This window comes from Lasiosphaeria miniovina (assembly GCF_030549165.1).
Source record: "Lasiosphaeria miniovina strain SMH2392-1A chromosome Unknown B0T26scaffold_7, whole genome shotgun sequence".
In the NCBI taxonomy this organism is placed as follows: Eukaryota; Fungi; Ascomycota; class Sordariomycetes; order Sordariales; family Lasiosphaeriaceae; genus Lasiosphaeria; species Lasiosphaeria miniovina.
Genome location: NW_026848226.1, coordinates 3,225,560 through 3,242,186, shown reverse-complemented (window position 1 = coordinate 3,242,186; position 16,627 = coordinate 3,225,560). Strand labels below are relative to the sequence as shown.

Below are 16,627 nucleotides of genomic sequence, written 5' to 3'. Positions count from 1 at the left end.
GGAGATGTATCTCTATAATAATCCTTCACTCATCGCATCAACGGGAAGGCTATCAAAGCTCTGGCTGAAGGTCTACGGTGGTGAATAGATGATGGGTTAGTAAATCGACACTAGGAGTTTACTCCTCGCCAGATTCGATAGATAAAATAATTGTAGTGAACAAAACGTGCCTTTAAACCAATTCATTATCGCCAGCTAAATCGGATCTTGTCTTGGAGTACCTGCTAGCTCCTGGAAACCAGATGCGTCTGACTGATAGGACATGGTAAACCCGGAGTACACTGACTAGACTTGCTGGAACTGATACGAGCCCATTCTATCTCTTCTGGTTCGTCCTTACCATATGTAACACATCTCCCTCCTCGAGTAGACGAAAATAAAAGGATGAAAAGAAAATGCTTGGCACACCTACAAATTACCTACCCACCTACCTAGATAAGATATCTTTTACTCGCTTTGGAGGTCTTCCAAGAACTACTTCATTGAGTGCATGAGGAGATGCTCCTGGACCTTCACAGGAAAAAGATGCAAAAAACAACACTTGCCACACGTCTAAGAGCGAGCTACCACAGCTTTGCAAACCACAATAGAATCATGTCTTGTTCGTAATCACCCATCACCACCATCGACAACGGCAAAAAGAAATCGTCATTCGGATACCGGGAATTGAACCCGGGGCTAGTGAGTGAGAGTCACTAGTATTACCGTTACACCATACCCGATTGTGCTCTAGACAAAAAGAGATGGAGACTGGGGATGATTGTCAGTCGATCGCAGTAAGAGCAGGTATCATGTGGATACCTAACGATTCAACATTTTTGCAACTAGCCAATGTGACCGACTCCGGGGCTCTTTCTGGTGGATACGCCTGGGATCAAAGAGAGAAACACGCCCCTAGGCATTTCTCAAACGATATTGGGCGCTGTTGATGACCTTGGTTTCCTGGCAGGACGTCGGGCCCGCCTTCATTTGGGACGTGGGGCCTGCTGATTGTTACGTCGTCCTTGCTGTAGTGAACGACTCGGAACTCTTTCTGCCGACATTGACGACTCTTATGTGGAGTGAGTGACGAACTGCTGCGCCGTGTTCCGAGCATGCCCAACAAGTTTTAAAGTACAGTGACGGCGGATATTCAGTCTCGAGTCTGCACCTCCTTTCTCCCTTGGGTTTCCCGACACGGCAAACAAACGACGATACGTGGGATACAGCGATTCCACACATACGTGCTCTACTCAGCTTACAAGGATGGCAAAAGAAAAGGAAATAAACCGTCACGGCCGAGGTTCAAGTTGTGCCCGTATCAACACTATTCTATATATCCACGAAACGAGCAACTAATGTGGAATTCCAACAGAGGCTGCATATATACTGATTGCCAGTGCTATTGTTGGTTCAATCTCGAATTTAGAATGACCAAAACATGTCAACGACATCACAGCACAACGACTGTCATGCTCTACCTGCATACATCCCAAGGGGTGACGCGGGCCGCCTCGCAGGTGTTGGGACTGTTTCTTGCCATAGGTAGGTATCCCACCACCAAATAGCTAGCTAGGGTGCGGAACTACATTGCTTAGCCTTGGTGGCGGCGGCATATCTCACACCTGAACGAAACCACTTACTTACTCACATACTGCCAAATATTGATGGCTTTTTATATAGTAATTGAGAACACGGTGCCCTCCCCCGCCTCTACTTGTTTAGTTTAGCGCGGCCCTTTCATTAACCCACGACTTCATGTCCTTCCGCCCAGAGATAAATAAGAATCTCTCCCCCCGGCGTCTCTTTCTTATATTCTTGACTTTTGTCCTTCTCATGTTCTTCGCAATTATACCAGCATGCAATAACGCGGCGGCCGCACTTGATCCTTCATTTCGGCTACGTCGCTATCCATCCTCGTTCTCTCTTATATGCCCTCGCCACATCGATCGCGCCGTCGTTGTCGTCTATCCTCAATACCCGAAACCCACCCGCCCCTCTGTCCAGCGTACCTCAGCGCGTTACTTGTCGTTTTTCGGAATCTCGCGATACCTGCTATTTTATTTCGATACTCGCTCGACTCTGACCTTCGCTAACCTCCGCTAAGCGGCGAGGCTTACCGTGTTGAGCCTTGCGCCCCCGAGCTCGTATATATATCGTCTCCCGGGGCCGCCGCTACGTTTGCCTGGGGGAACCCTGGGCGCAGCCTCGCTAGCCAGTCGCCAAAAATGCCGTATATATCGATTGCGTTATTATAATAGGAGGAGGCCTTCTTACCGGGAGATTGGAACGTCTAGTTGAGGATTCAATCGGCTCTGTGAATCAGGTTTCCTGAACTAACGACAGATAACCCTTTGGCCGTCTTCAGAAAGGGCCTAGGCCACTTTAGCCGACCATCTCCTTGTCCACCGCCTCCTGTATAAACTCGCCTCCTCCCTCTCATCTTCAACGTTAATGCAGCGAGAGCTTACCGAGCACCCTCAAAGCGGTGATCTCAGCCTATCACCCCCCTTCCCTCCCCCCGGATATGCAGGGGGTAAGCATACCGACACCGACCAGCAGCTCAACTCTATAACTTACTTCGTAAGTCGCGAGCGAGATGGGAAGAGGCCACGTCGTCACGGAACCCTTCCTCATCCTTACTGGCTATGGTATGGCCGCGAGGAAAAGAGAAGATATCCGAAGGGGGAGGTTGAAATAAGTTAGTGTACTATAGGATGCGGTCTCTGGTTACCTCTTGTCCCGGCAGGATAATAGCTCGCATGCCAATATTTATCCAACTTTGCCATATCCTACACGCTTGCAACACAATGACAGACGGCCACGGCCCGATCAGCAATGATGAATTTGATTATAGCGAATTTTGTAGTAGCCAATCTAACTTCCTACTAATTGAGAATTCTAGCGTCGAAACTTACTACGAAGTTGGTGAGAACGACGTCGAGAGACAGGGGGCCTGCCCAGGCGATGAGGTCGTTTAGACCGAACAGTTGCGGCCGTGTATACTGCAGCGCTCTCTATCGCGTTCCTAAACACGGCCGCGGCCATCACCCGCCCTAGCGGTGGCCGGGCAGGCCATCCCTGGCGACGATATGTGCGATATTCCTTTGCAGGCGGGCGTTGATAATACCAGCGATTTGGGTCAGTTCTTCGATCTCTTAACCGGACGTTTTCGTCGCTAATTCTCATTGGGAAGCCCGAGCCTGTCTGCTAATACCGTCGACAATAACCTTAGCGATCCATCAACCCACGGATTATTCTAGTAGATAACGGCGCCGCTAGATTATAAAATATCCAAATACCTATCTCAGAGACGAACGGCCGGCGTAAATTTCCAGCCCGCCAAGCTCCCAAAGCTCCGCGGCAACGTTCGAGGAATAGCCGCTTAAGGATGCAGTTCTCAAACGCGTGATAGTAGACGGCCTAGTAACTTTCCAGCTATAGTTCTCTTGGACGCCTTACGCGAATTACTAACGCCAAGATTATATGACTCGAAGCCAATAGATCCATTCGCCGGCCAAAAGGCGACGTTCCACGAGACTGGTATTATCCGATTCACCGGTCAAAAGGCGACGTTCCAAGGTAAGAAAATATACCTAGATTCGTAAAGAGGACACTCTTCTCATCGATTTAAGGAACCGGGGGTTTAGGTGGGATAAGATCCGTAGGCGATTCGTAAAATACTTTCGAGGGAAACTGCGGCTAGGGGAAGTCGCGGCCGACTACTCAGAAAACGGAAGTCTCGACGGCGGCTAGCCCCGGCCCGCCCTTTTTCGCACCCTCAGCCTCTTTCAGAAGTGCCCATCCACGAGCCCTCACTGCGGGGTAGGTCTGTATGTACCTGCTTGCCTGTTTGCAAGGCACAGCTGGCACGAGGCTTCAGTTACAGATGGCTTTTGGTTGTCGACGGCCAACGAGCCTCGCCACTGCAGCCCCATCCAAGACAAGATGCCCAATCCGGTGCTCAAAGATGGGAGGCAGAGCTGCGATAAACACGTCTATTTTTCCTGCAGGCGTCGGCCGAATCCAGATTTATTTCCTTTGATCACCTTTACCTGATGCAAATATGGCAGAGGCCATTGGCACTCTCGGCCTCGTTGGTGTCGTTGACGTGTGCTGGAAATGGGGTAAGAAACTTGTTGAGATATGCGAAGCTTTCAGGCACGCCGACACGCAACTTGACGAGTACATCTTTCGTCTCGATGCCCGCTGGCTGCGCATTGAGGACCAGATTCAGGTAGTCCGCAAAATAGGACCACTACTCAGCAGCCGCCACCAGGCAGTCCAGCAACGGTCCCTGGAGATGGTGCTCGCTAAACTCACGGCGGCCGTCTCCAGGCTAGAGAGTTTCATCGAGATACCAGACCCTGCCCAGGGACCTTTGGCCCAACCAAGAATCAAGCGGTGGAAGTACTCGATTGTCAAGGAGGCCCTCGCAGAAGCCATTTCCGAGCTCGAAAGATGGCAGCAAATCTTCGACCCGAGCTGGTTCCTCTTACTGCTGATTGCCGACCCGCAGGTCGACAGCCTACTCGAGGCTAACCAGCCGCGGGCCGGCTCCGTACGCGGAGGGCCCCCGGCGCCTCTCTCCGCCGCACAGTCTATACGCCGCGCCATCAACCCGGGCACGGCGAATAACGGCCGCTCCGACATTGACCTCTCATGGAAGGGCCTGGTAGCTGGGAGCATCCGTCCAATTCCTTTCAGCACGGCCAGCACCGCCCAGCGCGCCGACAACCAGCAAAGCGTGCTGCTGGACCCTGTTACCTGCGTGTCGCGAACCTCGGCAGACGCCATGGCCCAAGACATCCGTAACTTCGCCTGGAGCCTACGCCACGCGGACCCCTCTACCCTGGGCCTCCTCGGGTGCAAGGGCATCTTGAAGGACGAGGAGGGAGACGGGGCGGCCGGGGGGAAGGCGGGGTCTCGACCCGTACTTCCCGCCGGTCTTTGCTTCGTCTTCCGCCTCCCCGTAACCCACCCACACGTGGAGAGTCTGCGGGGCCGCCTTCTCGGTGGGAGGAATCGCGCCCACGACTCGCTGTCAGAGCGCTTCATCCTGGCGAGGCAGATGGCGGCGGCCGTCAGCTACGTCCACCTCTACGGTTACGTACACAAAAACATCCGGCCAGAGACGATCCTCCTCCTCTGCCACCCCGCACCGCCCCGGAGCGGACTAGGCGAAGGAGGCGGGAATACCGGGCTCGTAGCGAGCGAGATGGTTGCCCTCGTCGGCTTCGACGTGCTCCGCGAAGCTGGGGGCAAGACATGCCGCACGGGCGACGATGATTGGGAGAAGAACCTATACCGGCATCCGCAGCGGCAAGGCCGATCGCTCCAGGTCGATTACGAGATGCGCCACGACATCTACAGCCTGGGCGTCTGCCTGCTCGAGATCGGCCTATGGGAAAGCCTTGTCGGTTACGGAGCCAGCTCGGGCGCGCCTTTTCCCGGGCCGGAGCTGTCTATATCCGACGGTAATATGAGCGGTCCGGAGTTGCTTAAGAACCCAGAGCGTATCAAAGACGGCCTTGTGCGGTTGGCTAGGGGCCCGCTCCGGCGTACCATGGGCACCATGTACGCCAAGGTCGTCGAGACGTGCCTGACATGTCTCGATATAGGCAATATCGACTTTGGGGACGAGAAAGAATCCCAAGGCAAGGATAGCGTGGTGGTAGGAGTTCGCTACATTGAGAAAGTGGTTATGAGGCTTGGTGAGATCGCTGTCTAAGATGTTTCTCCTTCATCCCATGAGGCTTTGCCACGTGCCACGCAAGAAAACGCGCAACTGCCTCTCTTGTTTACTAACCCGTTCTGTGGTGCTGTGAGGCTGGCCACTATACCTCATGACCACACCTCTTCCAGCCAGAGCTCTGCCTGCCTTTTCCTCTCCTCTTCCATAGCAGTAGCCATCATACTAGCCTAATCAACCACATTGTTGCTGCACCCGTCCATCACGTTCCTAATCTTTTCCCTACCTCCCACCTCTGCGTACGGCCAGCGAAGCGCCGGGTGGTCTGCGCATCAAGGCTGAACAACAGCCCCCGCATCAAGCACCCAATACGATGCCGCCTCTAGTTTGGCCCCCAAGTCTTTCGTTTCTGATCCCGTTCGACCTTGCGAGTATAGCGTAAATATCCGCCCCGCCGCTATGGCACACATCCCGGACCTCGTCCGTGATAACAAGCTCGAGACGAGCTTTGACGACAAGTTCACGGTCCATTATTACGACGATTCGGATGGCGAGGAGCACAGGCGGCCCAACCAGCGCTCTGTACACTGGGAAGAGGCTGGGCCGCTGGCGAGCGGCGGCTTCGGCGAGGTCTTGCTTCAGCGCTGCGTCGACGGGAACTGTGGTTAGACGTTGCGCGTCGTCAAGAAGATTGCCCGGCTATAAACCAAGCACTTCGACTACGTGACCGAGCTTAAGGTTATCGCCAAGTTCTCCCACAGGCGAGTAAGTAGATAACTGGCAGAGAGGCCTTGTTAAAAGGGGGCTAAGAGAGACGCTAACACCTCGCCTTCACAACAGTACTCCAAGTGCTTCGTTGAGCTCCTAGGATGGTAAGATACCGATAACTATCTATTTATCGCCATGGAGTACTTCCCCCTAGGCGACCTCCAAAAGCACATGTCCAAAAGTGGGCCAATGCTCGAGGCCCATGTCCGCACAGTCATATACCAGGTGTTAGAAGGACTGCACTACATGCACTGCGAGGGCTTTGCTTACCGTGATGTTAAACCAGGGGCATGCGCCTCCCCCCCTCTGCCGTCCCTCCTTATGGCGTCCTTGCAGACATACTGAGAAAACCCCGCAGAACGTATTGATCAAGTCGCAGCCGCCCCAGAAATATTGGTAGGTTAAGCTCAGCGACTTCGGCATCAGCAATCGCATCAGAGCACCAACCGAGATGCTATCGACAGTCAAGGGCACTCGAGAGTATATGGCGCCCGAGCTTGTCTACCCCAAAAGCGTGGTCGAGGTCAACAATCAAGCTTGTGATATGTGGTCCCTCGGCGAGATGGCGCACCGTATGTTGGCTGCGACGGCTGCCTTCCCTTCCTTAGAGGCCTTAATCTACTGTATGATAGGGCCGGACTCGTAGTGATTCCAAGAGCTTGGCCAGCATAGTGTCAGCGACAGCGCTGAATCTTTTATCTGTGCTCAGATGAGGCCGACGCCCGAACATCGCCTGCCCTCGGGTAAAGCCCTGGAGCATGGGTGGATCCAGCCCTGCAAGCCTTCTGGAGTGAAACTTGCCCCATCAAGGGCGTCTACACCAAGGTAGGGGCTATTTATTTTATTTTATTTTTATCTCCCCCTCCTCTTCCCACCTGACCCGTATGTTTGCTTAGCTAACTTCTCACGAGTAGCATGCGATCCAACATTACCATACCCGGCCTCGTCACCAACCCAGCTCCTAATTCCTAGGCAACAATATCATCAGTTGCTTCAGCTTTAACCCTTAGGCAAGATCAAAATCCAGGTGTTCCTACCCCCGAGGCGATCTCTAATAGCAGCAACGAGCCAACAACTGTCCAGGTCGAGCGACCCAAGCCAACGAGAAGAATCAAGAATGCGGCCCGACTCGCATCAGGCTCCACAGCGAATATCTGGGGCCTGCCGACAGGCGCACGGGTTCGCATCAGGCCCGGGCGACGGCACAGTGAAGATCTAGGACCCGGCGACAGGCGCATGCATTTCAACCCTCGAAGGCCACAGTAGTCATACGGTCACGTCGATAGCCTGGTCGTATTTGTAGATCTTGTGCCAGGGAGAAACTACATTTTCCAATGATGTCTTTATATGGAATCAGCATCAATTTCTCCCTTACTCTCTATCATATTATTTCTAATATCTTTGTTCAGTTGAAGGTTCTGGGAAACGCGATTACTCTATACTATTCGATTTCAGCTGCCAGCCTAACTCGCCACATACCACATCGCCACAGACAACTTAAACTGCTACGAACTACCTGCAGGAGGGCATAGCCGGCTAGAACGAAGCAAGGACTAGTCCGGGCCACGTTGTTACCAGACAAGGCCCTGGAGGATACTTATGAGGGGCTTTGGCTCCTAGCTGGGACTTGTGTATTAAGAGTGGATCTGGCCCTTTGAATATCGGTGTTTAGGGTGGCGCGTCTTAGTTTAAATTGAGTTACTTTTTACTCTGCAGTTAACTCTTAACCCTCAAGACAAAATCACGTAGAGTTCATAAGACGGCGAAGACAGTAGAAATGGGAGCCCCAGACAAGGGCTGCCACTCTTATCCTGTCTAAGAGCTAGCTAATACGGAGCAAACATCTCCTTTTATATTATCAACAAAGTTCCAAGGTAGGCACCTTCCATCGGCGAGACAACCGGGGTCAGACGAGGGTCTGGCTATAGATATAGACCCTACCTCACGAGCAGGATCACTGACAGAGACAGCAGAGTTGAAGAGATCGAAAAAGCCGTCCAGATCATGCCTATCGGTCCTCGTCAGCAACGGCCCGTTCTGCATCAATGTTCCCCTCGGCCCAGGACTCTTATGATTCCTCAACTCCGTATTCTTGAGCGCCGAGGTTGTATAAATCCCCGGGAGGGGGGGCGAGGGGTAGGCTACGGATAGCCCGCCCATGCGAGGCGACCAACCAATCCGGCCGCGGCGTCGCGCCATATGCCATGCACCATATATGTGTATGGGGAAATAAAGTTGGCGCGCCCCCGGCGATTCATGATCATACCTACATATCAACCTTATTCCATCCCACCTTATCTGTTTTCCCCGTGCGTGCGTGCGTGCAAGCGAGCGAGTGGTGGTTTAGAAAGTAAAAATGCGTGCTGCGCCGCATGCGTGTTTTGTTTCTGTTCGTCGTCGCACAAACTGTTTAAACGGTCGCACGGGAACGTCATCTTAACCTTTTCCATAATCTTCAAGCTATCATGTGCCGCTCTTAAGCACACGCGCTCAGAGCGAAAAACTCAAAGTGCTGTGCCCGGCGTGCGTTGGTCCATGCCTCTCTCTATACGCACATCCATCCATCCATCCGTTAGCGCACGCGGCACAGAACATGACAGACAATATGACATAATAATCCACCCCCTTTTTTCTTGTTCTTTCTCTATTGTCTTGTCTGTCTGACGTGATCCGGCGGGCTGGGCGAAAAATCCTTCCTCACAGAAGCAGCACCGATAACAGCGCCAAGTACTTGCCCAGGTACGTACCAAGAAGAAAACGAAGAATGCTCCAAGGCGTCGACCTTTGCCAGCCGAGGAATGCACATACACACGTGCGTGTGTATATATATGCGGGGAGGTGCAAACAGGTCTTCCATTCTATTGTCTTGGGTCAGCCGTCGTCCGTCGCCGTGTGGCTGGCATGTGAAGTGAGCAATGCGGATGCGGCCCCGCGTGCCTGGAAGCAAGAATGAGACTTGAAATTCTGAAGTTCCGAACCAAGACGACAATAAAGAGACTCACGGCACACGCACGTGGGAAGCGGTTCGATCGCGATGCCTGCCTGCCTGCCTGCCTGCCTGCCTGCCTGCCTGCCTGCCTGCCTGCCTGCCTGGGCCTCCGCCCCCATTCCATTCCCGTGCCGTTGCCAAGTATAAGTGCTCGGCCGGATTGACGACTGGCGGGTCAGGGGGTGGCGGCCACACGACCTGTCAACTCAACTTTAGGTCGTTCGTTGCCTCACCGCACCTCGCTCGCCCTAGACCCGCCCCCAGGCCTAGCAATTTACCTGCAAAGTTTCAGGTCGCCAAGGGAGCAAACATGGGCCGAACATGAGCGTTGTGCAACACAAAAGCAATGCTTAATCATACCGCATGGAGCTATCCCAAGCGAACAGTGACACCACCACACGCAGGGACAGAGGCAAACAAATTTCTTTTGCAAGTCGCAAAGCCCATTTTGATTCCTGGTTCGTAGCTCGTGAAAATCTATCCGTGATTTCCATTTCCTGTATGTGTCTGTACCGACACCTTTTGCCCGCGCAATCATAATCATCAAAGGTTACCAATACAAGGTCCCAAGCCCAGCAGCGCCCGTGAGAAATCCAAAGACACCTCAGGGCGGGCGCGGCAGCGACGGGAAACGAAGAGAAACGCTCCAACCAACCCATCATTTTTGGCTTGTCGGTACACGGGTTTCGTGCTGTGCGTGTGCATGCCGAATGGAACAAGACAGAAAAACACATGTACAAGTGAAGTGAAGATATAGCAAAATCGTTGCCATCCACGTGCTCCTCCTCCTTCAGAAACAGGATATACCCAGAAGGCAGAAAGTACCCCAGACCAAGCCAACCATAGAGTGGTGCAAAGTGTTCCAACAATCCCATCGAAAAATAAGCGACGCTAAATGTCCCGCCAGATATCCACACTGGTAAACGCGAAATCGCCTAAGCACCAAAGGCAAACGTTTGGCCTAATGTGCTAACACCGCCACCCTGCGCGAGCAGGCCGTCGCTCACCATGAAGAACGAGGCCCGCTCAACAAAGGAAAAGGTCGCGTTGGTCTCCAATTGCTTCAGGACCGTCTGGAGGGACTTGTTAACATCATCCGGCGAGCCGGGGAAGCCGAACTCGGTGATCCAGATGTTCGTCTTGGCCGCGGCGTGAGCCTCCAAGATGTGAGCAAGGAAGACGTCGGGCGGTACGCCATAGATGTGGATGGCAGTGAAATCGATCTTGCATTGGCCATTGCAAGCGGTAAGGAAAGCCGTAAGCCACTTAATACCCTGGCCTGCTTCTTGGCTGTTGGTGATGGCCGGAGAACCGATCCGGACCTTCCCAGACAGGGGGTTCATCAACTGGATGTGAGCAGCAGCAGCGTCTGCTGGCGACAGGTCGGCCTGACTGGGCAGGTCGGGCTCATTGAAGCTGAGGACGCACTTGCTGCCAGCACTGATAGCCTTTGCGGCGTTTGCGGGCCAGGTTGCGGGGAAGCCCTTGCTCGTAGACCAAAGCATGGGCACGAATTCGAGCCCGACGCCGGAGTCGTCACCTTGACCCCAGTTGTAGGTCCATGTGGCCTTGGTGCCGGATGTGAGGAAGCGCGGGAGTAAGGTATGGTCGTTGTAAACAAGACCGCGCTGCAGACCGCCAGAAGCGGGGGCGGCAGCGGGTGTCGCGGCGGGGGTTGCCGCAGCGGCAGAAGTCGCGGCAGGTTTAACCACAGCCGGAGGAGCCTGGGCCGCGCGGCTAGCAGCCGGGGCCGGGGTGGACGGAGATGGAGCGGCAGCAGCGGCCTCGGGCTGTTTGGCGACGGGGGCGACGCTGCTAGCAGCCGAGCTCTTTACCTGGGTAATGATAGTAGTCGGGGTAGGAGCGACGACGGGCGGGGAAGGAGGTGCGACAACGCTGGAACTGGAACTCGACGAGCTAGAGCGGACTTGGCGGGTCTGAGCAAGAAATTCGCGAGCGCTCGAGGTAGTAGACTTGTCGCCGACCGTGACCGTGACCCAGTCCGTCACCGTGACCAACTCAGTAACCAAGGCCCTCTTGTTGTTGTGGAGATGTTGGTGAACATGCTGGCGAGGGCCGAGAGCGACTGCGTGTCCAGCGAGACTGGCGGCGGCCAGAGCGAGAATTGCGTTGGAAAACATGACGCCGATGCGCACGTCTTCGTGCGGCAGTATGTGGTGGTTTCTCTTCCAGTTGTGTTATGCGTGTGGCGTAGATAAGCACTAGCAGTGCGGTGTGTCGGTGGTAGTCGCAACGAGTTTGTCAGCAGGTCGGTGGTTTGATGTGTCCAGGCGCAGCTGGCTGGGAATCGATGCAAAATTGCGGGAAATTTGCCCGCACGATCAGGCGTGAAAGGAACGGAAGGAAGAACCGGCAGACTCAACCAACGGAAAATGAAGAGTACAGAAGGATCAAGTAGGGACCGGGACAGTTCGCCGTCTATCAAAGACGCAGAAGGAGTGATGCGAATTTGAAAATAAACGAAAGGCCGCGGACCACCAGTGAGTGAGGCTGGAAGAGTTGCAGAAGGAGCAGGGAGGGTGGAGGGAGGGACGGGATTTAAAGGTGCCAGAAAATAGACGTGACCGGGGGGGGAAGGAAGGGTTGCTCAGATCGTCCCCGACGGTATTGCTTGGCGCGAGGGGGAGATCCAGGCACAGCAGCGCGCAAGCAGGGGGGGTGTGATGACAGGGATTACTGATGGACCCACCAGGAGTCGGGCCTGGCGAAAAGGAGCTTGGCAAGCCGCACGGTTGGGATTACCTTAGAGGTTGGTTGCAACGTCCAGGTTCCTTCTCCCTGCCAAATTATTTAAATACTCCTTCGTATTCCGTACCTGGCGAAAAATGCACAACAATCCCGGATGCACCTATTGCTGCGTCGTCTAGGGTCAAATACTGACAATGACAGGTGCTGTCAAGACCTTGTCGGGTGCTAATCACATTGCGCGCAACTGATTGCCTCATGCGGAGCTACAAACACCAAGCCTGGGCAAAAGCCGGTGGACTTAGTCGGGCAACCGGGCCTCTGAGATGCGCTGCACAGCAGGCTAAGCCCAAGCCCAACCGCCCTGAGCGGCCTAAGAAAAATTCGGATTAATTGGACTGGAGAAGGAATCATGCCAGAGCCTAGGCTAGTCAGACCTCATGTGGCACGGGCTACAGACTGCTGGGCAGACACAGAGGCAGAGAGTTCAGACGACAGCTGACTTATCGTGCGAACCCGTGGATAAACCTTGTTTCCATGGCCGGTTCATCCTATGATGGCCGTGCCAAGGCTCAAACTGGCCTGGGCAGGGTGACGATGCATTCGGCCACAACCCACGGCCTGCTTGTGTGAAGTCGTCTTATTTCAAAACAGACGCCGACGCTTGAGACGACGCCTACGTTCGCCCAGGTCGTTGGCCTCGACAAGATAGCTTATTGGAGCCTATTGAGGCGAATCGCTCAGCGCCGGCCCGGAGCAAAACAGGGCCGTCTTGAGGCGCGATGGCAGGAACGAATCACTTGGGATCCGAACCGACGGGTTCTGAATCAGTTGCCGCTGGGCCGTTTGGCGGGGCTTCGATCCGCTTAGCTAAACGTGTCCACGCCCCCCCCCCCCCCAGGAGCCACGCAAGCTCTTGGCTCGGCGGATTGGGCAATCAGTCCCCCACCACGGCCGGGTTTCCGCCAATCGACAGCGGCCTGCCCATGCAGGTACGGAACCGTCCACTGCGTGTCGCACAAAAAACCTGCCGTCCTGCAGGAACAAGGCACACGCGGCGGAAACCGGACGAGAAGAAAATCCTGGAGAAAAAAAACTAGGTGGCACCGACCGGCTTGCTCTGCGGAAAGATAGCCTGTCGCTGTCGTTGGCTGCTGATTATTAAGGAATACGCACCGCCAACGCGCCCGACGCCACAGGCTGACCGTTTCTAGGGTTGGCTAGACTGCCGTGGTATTCCGATCGGAGAATCCATAGATGTTGAAACCTGACCCTACCCTAAAGGGAGCGACTTGGCTAGCGCCTCCCTTTGCATGCAGTGCGCTGGGCGCTCTTTCTGCGCATCCTGACACACAGTGGCTAGCAATCGAGGGAAACCCCTTGCCGTCGAACAAAGGGCGGCCCCGCAGAGGGCGGTTGCTTACTGCGTGGCTTGAGCAAACCGCCGGCGCTTTAACGTGGGTCTCTTCCTCTGCAGAAGCCGCACGGCAAAGGCGCTTTACGTTTGAGCGTTGCGTTAAATGCAAACGGCAATAATTGCTCAGCTCCTCGCTGCTGCGTAAGGCAAGAAATAGGGTTATTCTTCTGTGCCCCTCCCAATCCATGGAAAACTGCCAACCAGCGTTATGGAGCCTCCCTGCTACGGGGCGCTCCCGCCGCCCCATGGTGGGTGACGGACAGCGCATCTGGCCCGTGAAACAGGGAAGCGAAATGAGCAGGCCGGCGCCACAGGCCGAAATGGCGCGTGTCCCCCTGTCAGAGAACAAGAGAAAAAAATGCTTGTCTTTTTTCCCTCTTCGCCCAGCCACGGACGATGCCCAATGCGGAATGGGTCCTACGCGGCCGGCGACCCGGCGATGAGGCCGCGCCAGTGATCCTCATTTCAGTATTGAAGTGCTGAAGGACAAATTTGCAAACCCGAGCGCAAATGATCTAGTCTTGTTGAAAAGTCATCGGATTATTAGATGGGCAATTGCACTGGGGCGGGGGGAATGCAGAAGAACAATTGATCATGGTTCGCGCCGGCGGCCGCTATGCGGGCCACGGGGGTAGGGCGGACGGATGGGCAACAGCGACTCGACTCGGTGGCGCGAGCGTTTTATTATCATTCAGACATCTTGCTCAGGTCTGGAGCGCAACGAGCGAGCAAGCAAGCCACCCGGAGAACCGTCACGCCGCGGCTTTTAATTGTTACGACAGAGTGAGAGTGAGAGTGAGAGCGAGAGTGTGACTCAGCTTCGACACTAACAAGAAAACGGACTACGGGCTACGGGCTACGTACGTCTCTGCCAAGCGCCACGTGGTGTCGCACGACATGATCCGCGTCAGCGCAGCGATAAGATGAAGAAGCCCCGAAGGAAAGGTAAAATAGGTAAGCACTCAATCAGGTGCCGTAGGAGCACTAGACTTCGCTATCTTTCCGCCAAGACTGTTTGGCGGGGTCGCTGGGTTGCTTGTTTGTGCTTGCTAGCCTGTCTGATCTCCCGTGGGCGAGTAGACTTCGTTGATTGCGTGTCAAGGTAGCGGGCACCTTTCAAGTTCAAGATTATGTACCTGGGACCTGGGCATTACATTACGCCCTCCCTCCTCGACTCAAGGTACAGGCCAGTGATCGCCGCACGGAGACTAGGCATGCAGTCGAGGGGCTAGCTTCAACAGCCATCTTTTAAGTTGTCTGTTGACAGTTGGAATCAGACGGTGTTTTCTGACTTGTCGGACGATAACCGTGACTGACTGCTGTTCATTAATTTGTGTATGTACCACATCCTTGCAGTGGAAAACGGCAGTGAGCAATCCCATTTCTCTCTACCTTGCGTGACATGTTCCTTCTCGATTTACCTTTTTTCGAAATTTATATTACCTGTCCTTGCTCGCGCGTGTGCCGCCCGCCCCAAGTCAGTCCCGCTTCCTTGTGCGTGTGTGTGCACTGTGAAGAATTTCCCGGGGTGTCACTTTACTGTAGTCTGTGTGGCGAGCCAGGTGCGCTCGAATATTAAATAGAGTGGAAACAAAAAAGATTAGATTGTTCTCAGTACCCGAGCCGTCCGCTCACAGTCACGGACAAAAGTTCCGAAGTTGCGAGATTGTGCGTTGTGCGTTGTGCGTTGTGCCAGGGGCGGGGATAATTTAAAACCCTCTTTTGATACGTATCGCTTTCCTTGTTTATTATGTTATTTCCTTCTTTTTTCCTTCTTTTAATTGTCCTTCGTGTGTTATTTATTTGTTTATTGCCGTTATTGCTGTTAAGCCCGGCGCCCCTATATCGCCAAACAGGGCAGGCCAGAAGCCCGGTTGTTGTTGTTCTGCTCGTTTCCCACTCTCTTCTGCCGTGCCGTGCCTGCGTGCCTGCGTCCAAGACGGGTGCCACGAGGGCCCACGGGTTCTTGGACGGGAAGCACGGGTTTGAGAAGCCGTGTACCTTCAACCTTCAACCTTGGGGGTGCGTATGTACTTACCTGGGTATGTGCGAGCGTGGGAAAACAAACAGCGAGCTCCACAAAAGGATATGTAATATGTATGCATTCGTCCGTTGTCACCGTTCTTCCGCTCAAGCAGGCGCCCTCTGGTGTTCCCATGGGCGTGGGGAAAGTTGGAACCGCGTTTTCGTCGGGCTCAGGTTTGTTGCATATATAAAGGGCGGGCGCCTGCTCTTCCTGTCTGTTCGTCCGTGGCCTGTGTGTGTGCCTCCACACACTCCAATTGCGCACACTGATCGTCCCGACCATCCGTACACGGCCGCGGTTTGTCTTTGGGCGTATGTGTTCGCTTGGGGCTGGGTTATTCTTTCCAGCGGGCTTTTAGTTTGCCGTTCTAGCGGGCCTTTATATTTTGCCGTTGGCTGCTGGCCTGTAGGTTGTGGTTGGAAATATTGACCAACTCGCCAGCCGCAGGTTGCGGCAGAAGCTAGGCTGAGCAGAAGAAATCCAGACGGCGGACGCGGACCAAAGGGGAGGATCTGCAGCCCTAGGCCGGCTGTTCTCTCTCGGCTATTGCGCCGATGCGGTGCAAACTTGAATCCTCGCAGGTAGATGGCTTCTGTCGTCACGACAGCCAACGACGGATACAGGCGGGTTGCTCGCCTCCCACCAACATAGCCGCTTCATATCGAGCAGCGTTTGCGACTCGGTCTGGAACGTGCGGGCAGCAAGTTATCTTGGGCCGCCCGTGAACATTTCGTGTTATCGCACGGAATGGAGTCGCTACAAACCGACAGTGGTAGGACGATTTTAATGGCTACACTCTCACTAAGTAAGTTGTGCGTGGCTCAGCAGCAGCTACCTACTCAGTACCTGAGTAAGTGAGTGAGTGGATAGCGTCAAATATTGTGGCTAACAATGGAACTCGATGGGATGTTCTGATAGCTCACATGTTATTATCACGACAGTAAAGAAAGACAGAGACAGAGCCAGTGGCTGGCCGAGATATGTGAGCCAACAGGTCAACCAGCTGCCGGAACGCCCGTCAGCCTCTTCCGGGCCGAACTCCGTACACGG

At 54.3% G+C, this 16,627-nt stretch overlaps 4 protein-coding genes and 1 non-coding gene across 5 annotated transcripts; 3 read left to right on the top strand and 2 right to left on the bottom strand.

Annotated features, from left to right (window-relative positions):
• Window positions 1-651: 651 nt before the first annotated feature.
• On the bottom strand, window positions 652-722 carry B0T26DRAFT_t227. The gene has a single exon. It is a non-coding gene; the product is annotated as a tRNA-Glu (tRNA).
• Window positions 723-3,071: 2,349 nt separating this feature from the next.
• Window positions 3,072-6,340, top strand: B0T26DRAFT_680458 (uncharacterized protein; the record flags this gene model as incomplete). The annotated part of the gene is made up of 4 exons (XM_060440491.1): window positions 3,072-3,120; window positions 3,484-3,561; window positions 4,053-5,693; window positions 6,021-6,340. 4 exons carry the CDS (start codon window positions 3,072-3,074, stop codon window positions 6,338-6,340), a joined length of 2,088 nt encoding a protein of 695 aa, XP_060291927.1.
• Window positions 6,341-6,574: 234 nt separating this feature from the next.
• B0T26DRAFT_680457 (uncharacterized protein) lies at window positions 6,575-7,353 on the top strand (the record flags this gene model as incomplete). Its single annotated transcript, XM_060440490.1, has 5 exons — window positions 6,575-6,666; window positions 6,776-6,835; window positions 6,866-7,011; window positions 7,212-7,264; window positions 7,336-7,353. 5 exons carry the CDS (start codon window positions 6,575-6,577, stop codon window positions 7,351-7,353), a joined length of 369 nt encoding a protein of 122 aa, XP_060291926.1.
• A 2,542-nt stretch (window positions 7,354-9,895) lies between these two features.
• Window positions 9,896-12,054, bottom strand: B0T26DRAFT_728239 (glycosyl hydrolase catalytic core-domain-containing protein). The gene has a single exon (XM_060442889.1). It carries the CDS (start codon window positions 11,567-11,569, stop codon window positions 10,364-10,366), a length of 1,206 nt encoding a protein of 401 aa, XP_060291925.1. The 5' UTR covers window positions 11,570-12,054; the 3' UTR covers window positions 9,896-10,363.
• Window positions 12,055-15,218: 3,164 nt separating this feature from the next.
• B0T26DRAFT_475521 (uncharacterized protein) lies at window positions 15,219-16,301 on the top strand. The gene has a single exon (XM_060435235.1). The coding sequence runs from the start codon at window positions 15,302-15,304 to the stop codon at window positions 16,004-16,006; it is 705 nt and encodes a 234-aa protein (XP_060291924.1). The 5' UTR covers window positions 15,219-15,301; the 3' UTR covers window positions 16,007-16,301.
• The last annotated feature ends 326 nt before the right edge of the window (window positions 16,302-16,627 follow it).

Coding starts and splice junctions, on each gene's coding strand:
- B0T26DRAFT_728239 (XM_060442889.1), bottom strand. CDS start 11,569: ATGTTTTCCAACGCAATTCTCGCTCTGGCCGCCGCCAGTCTCGCTGGA.
- B0T26DRAFT_475521 (XM_060435235.1), top strand. CDS start 15,302: ATGTTATTTCCTTCTTTTTTCCTTCTTTTAATTGTCCTTCGTGTGTTA.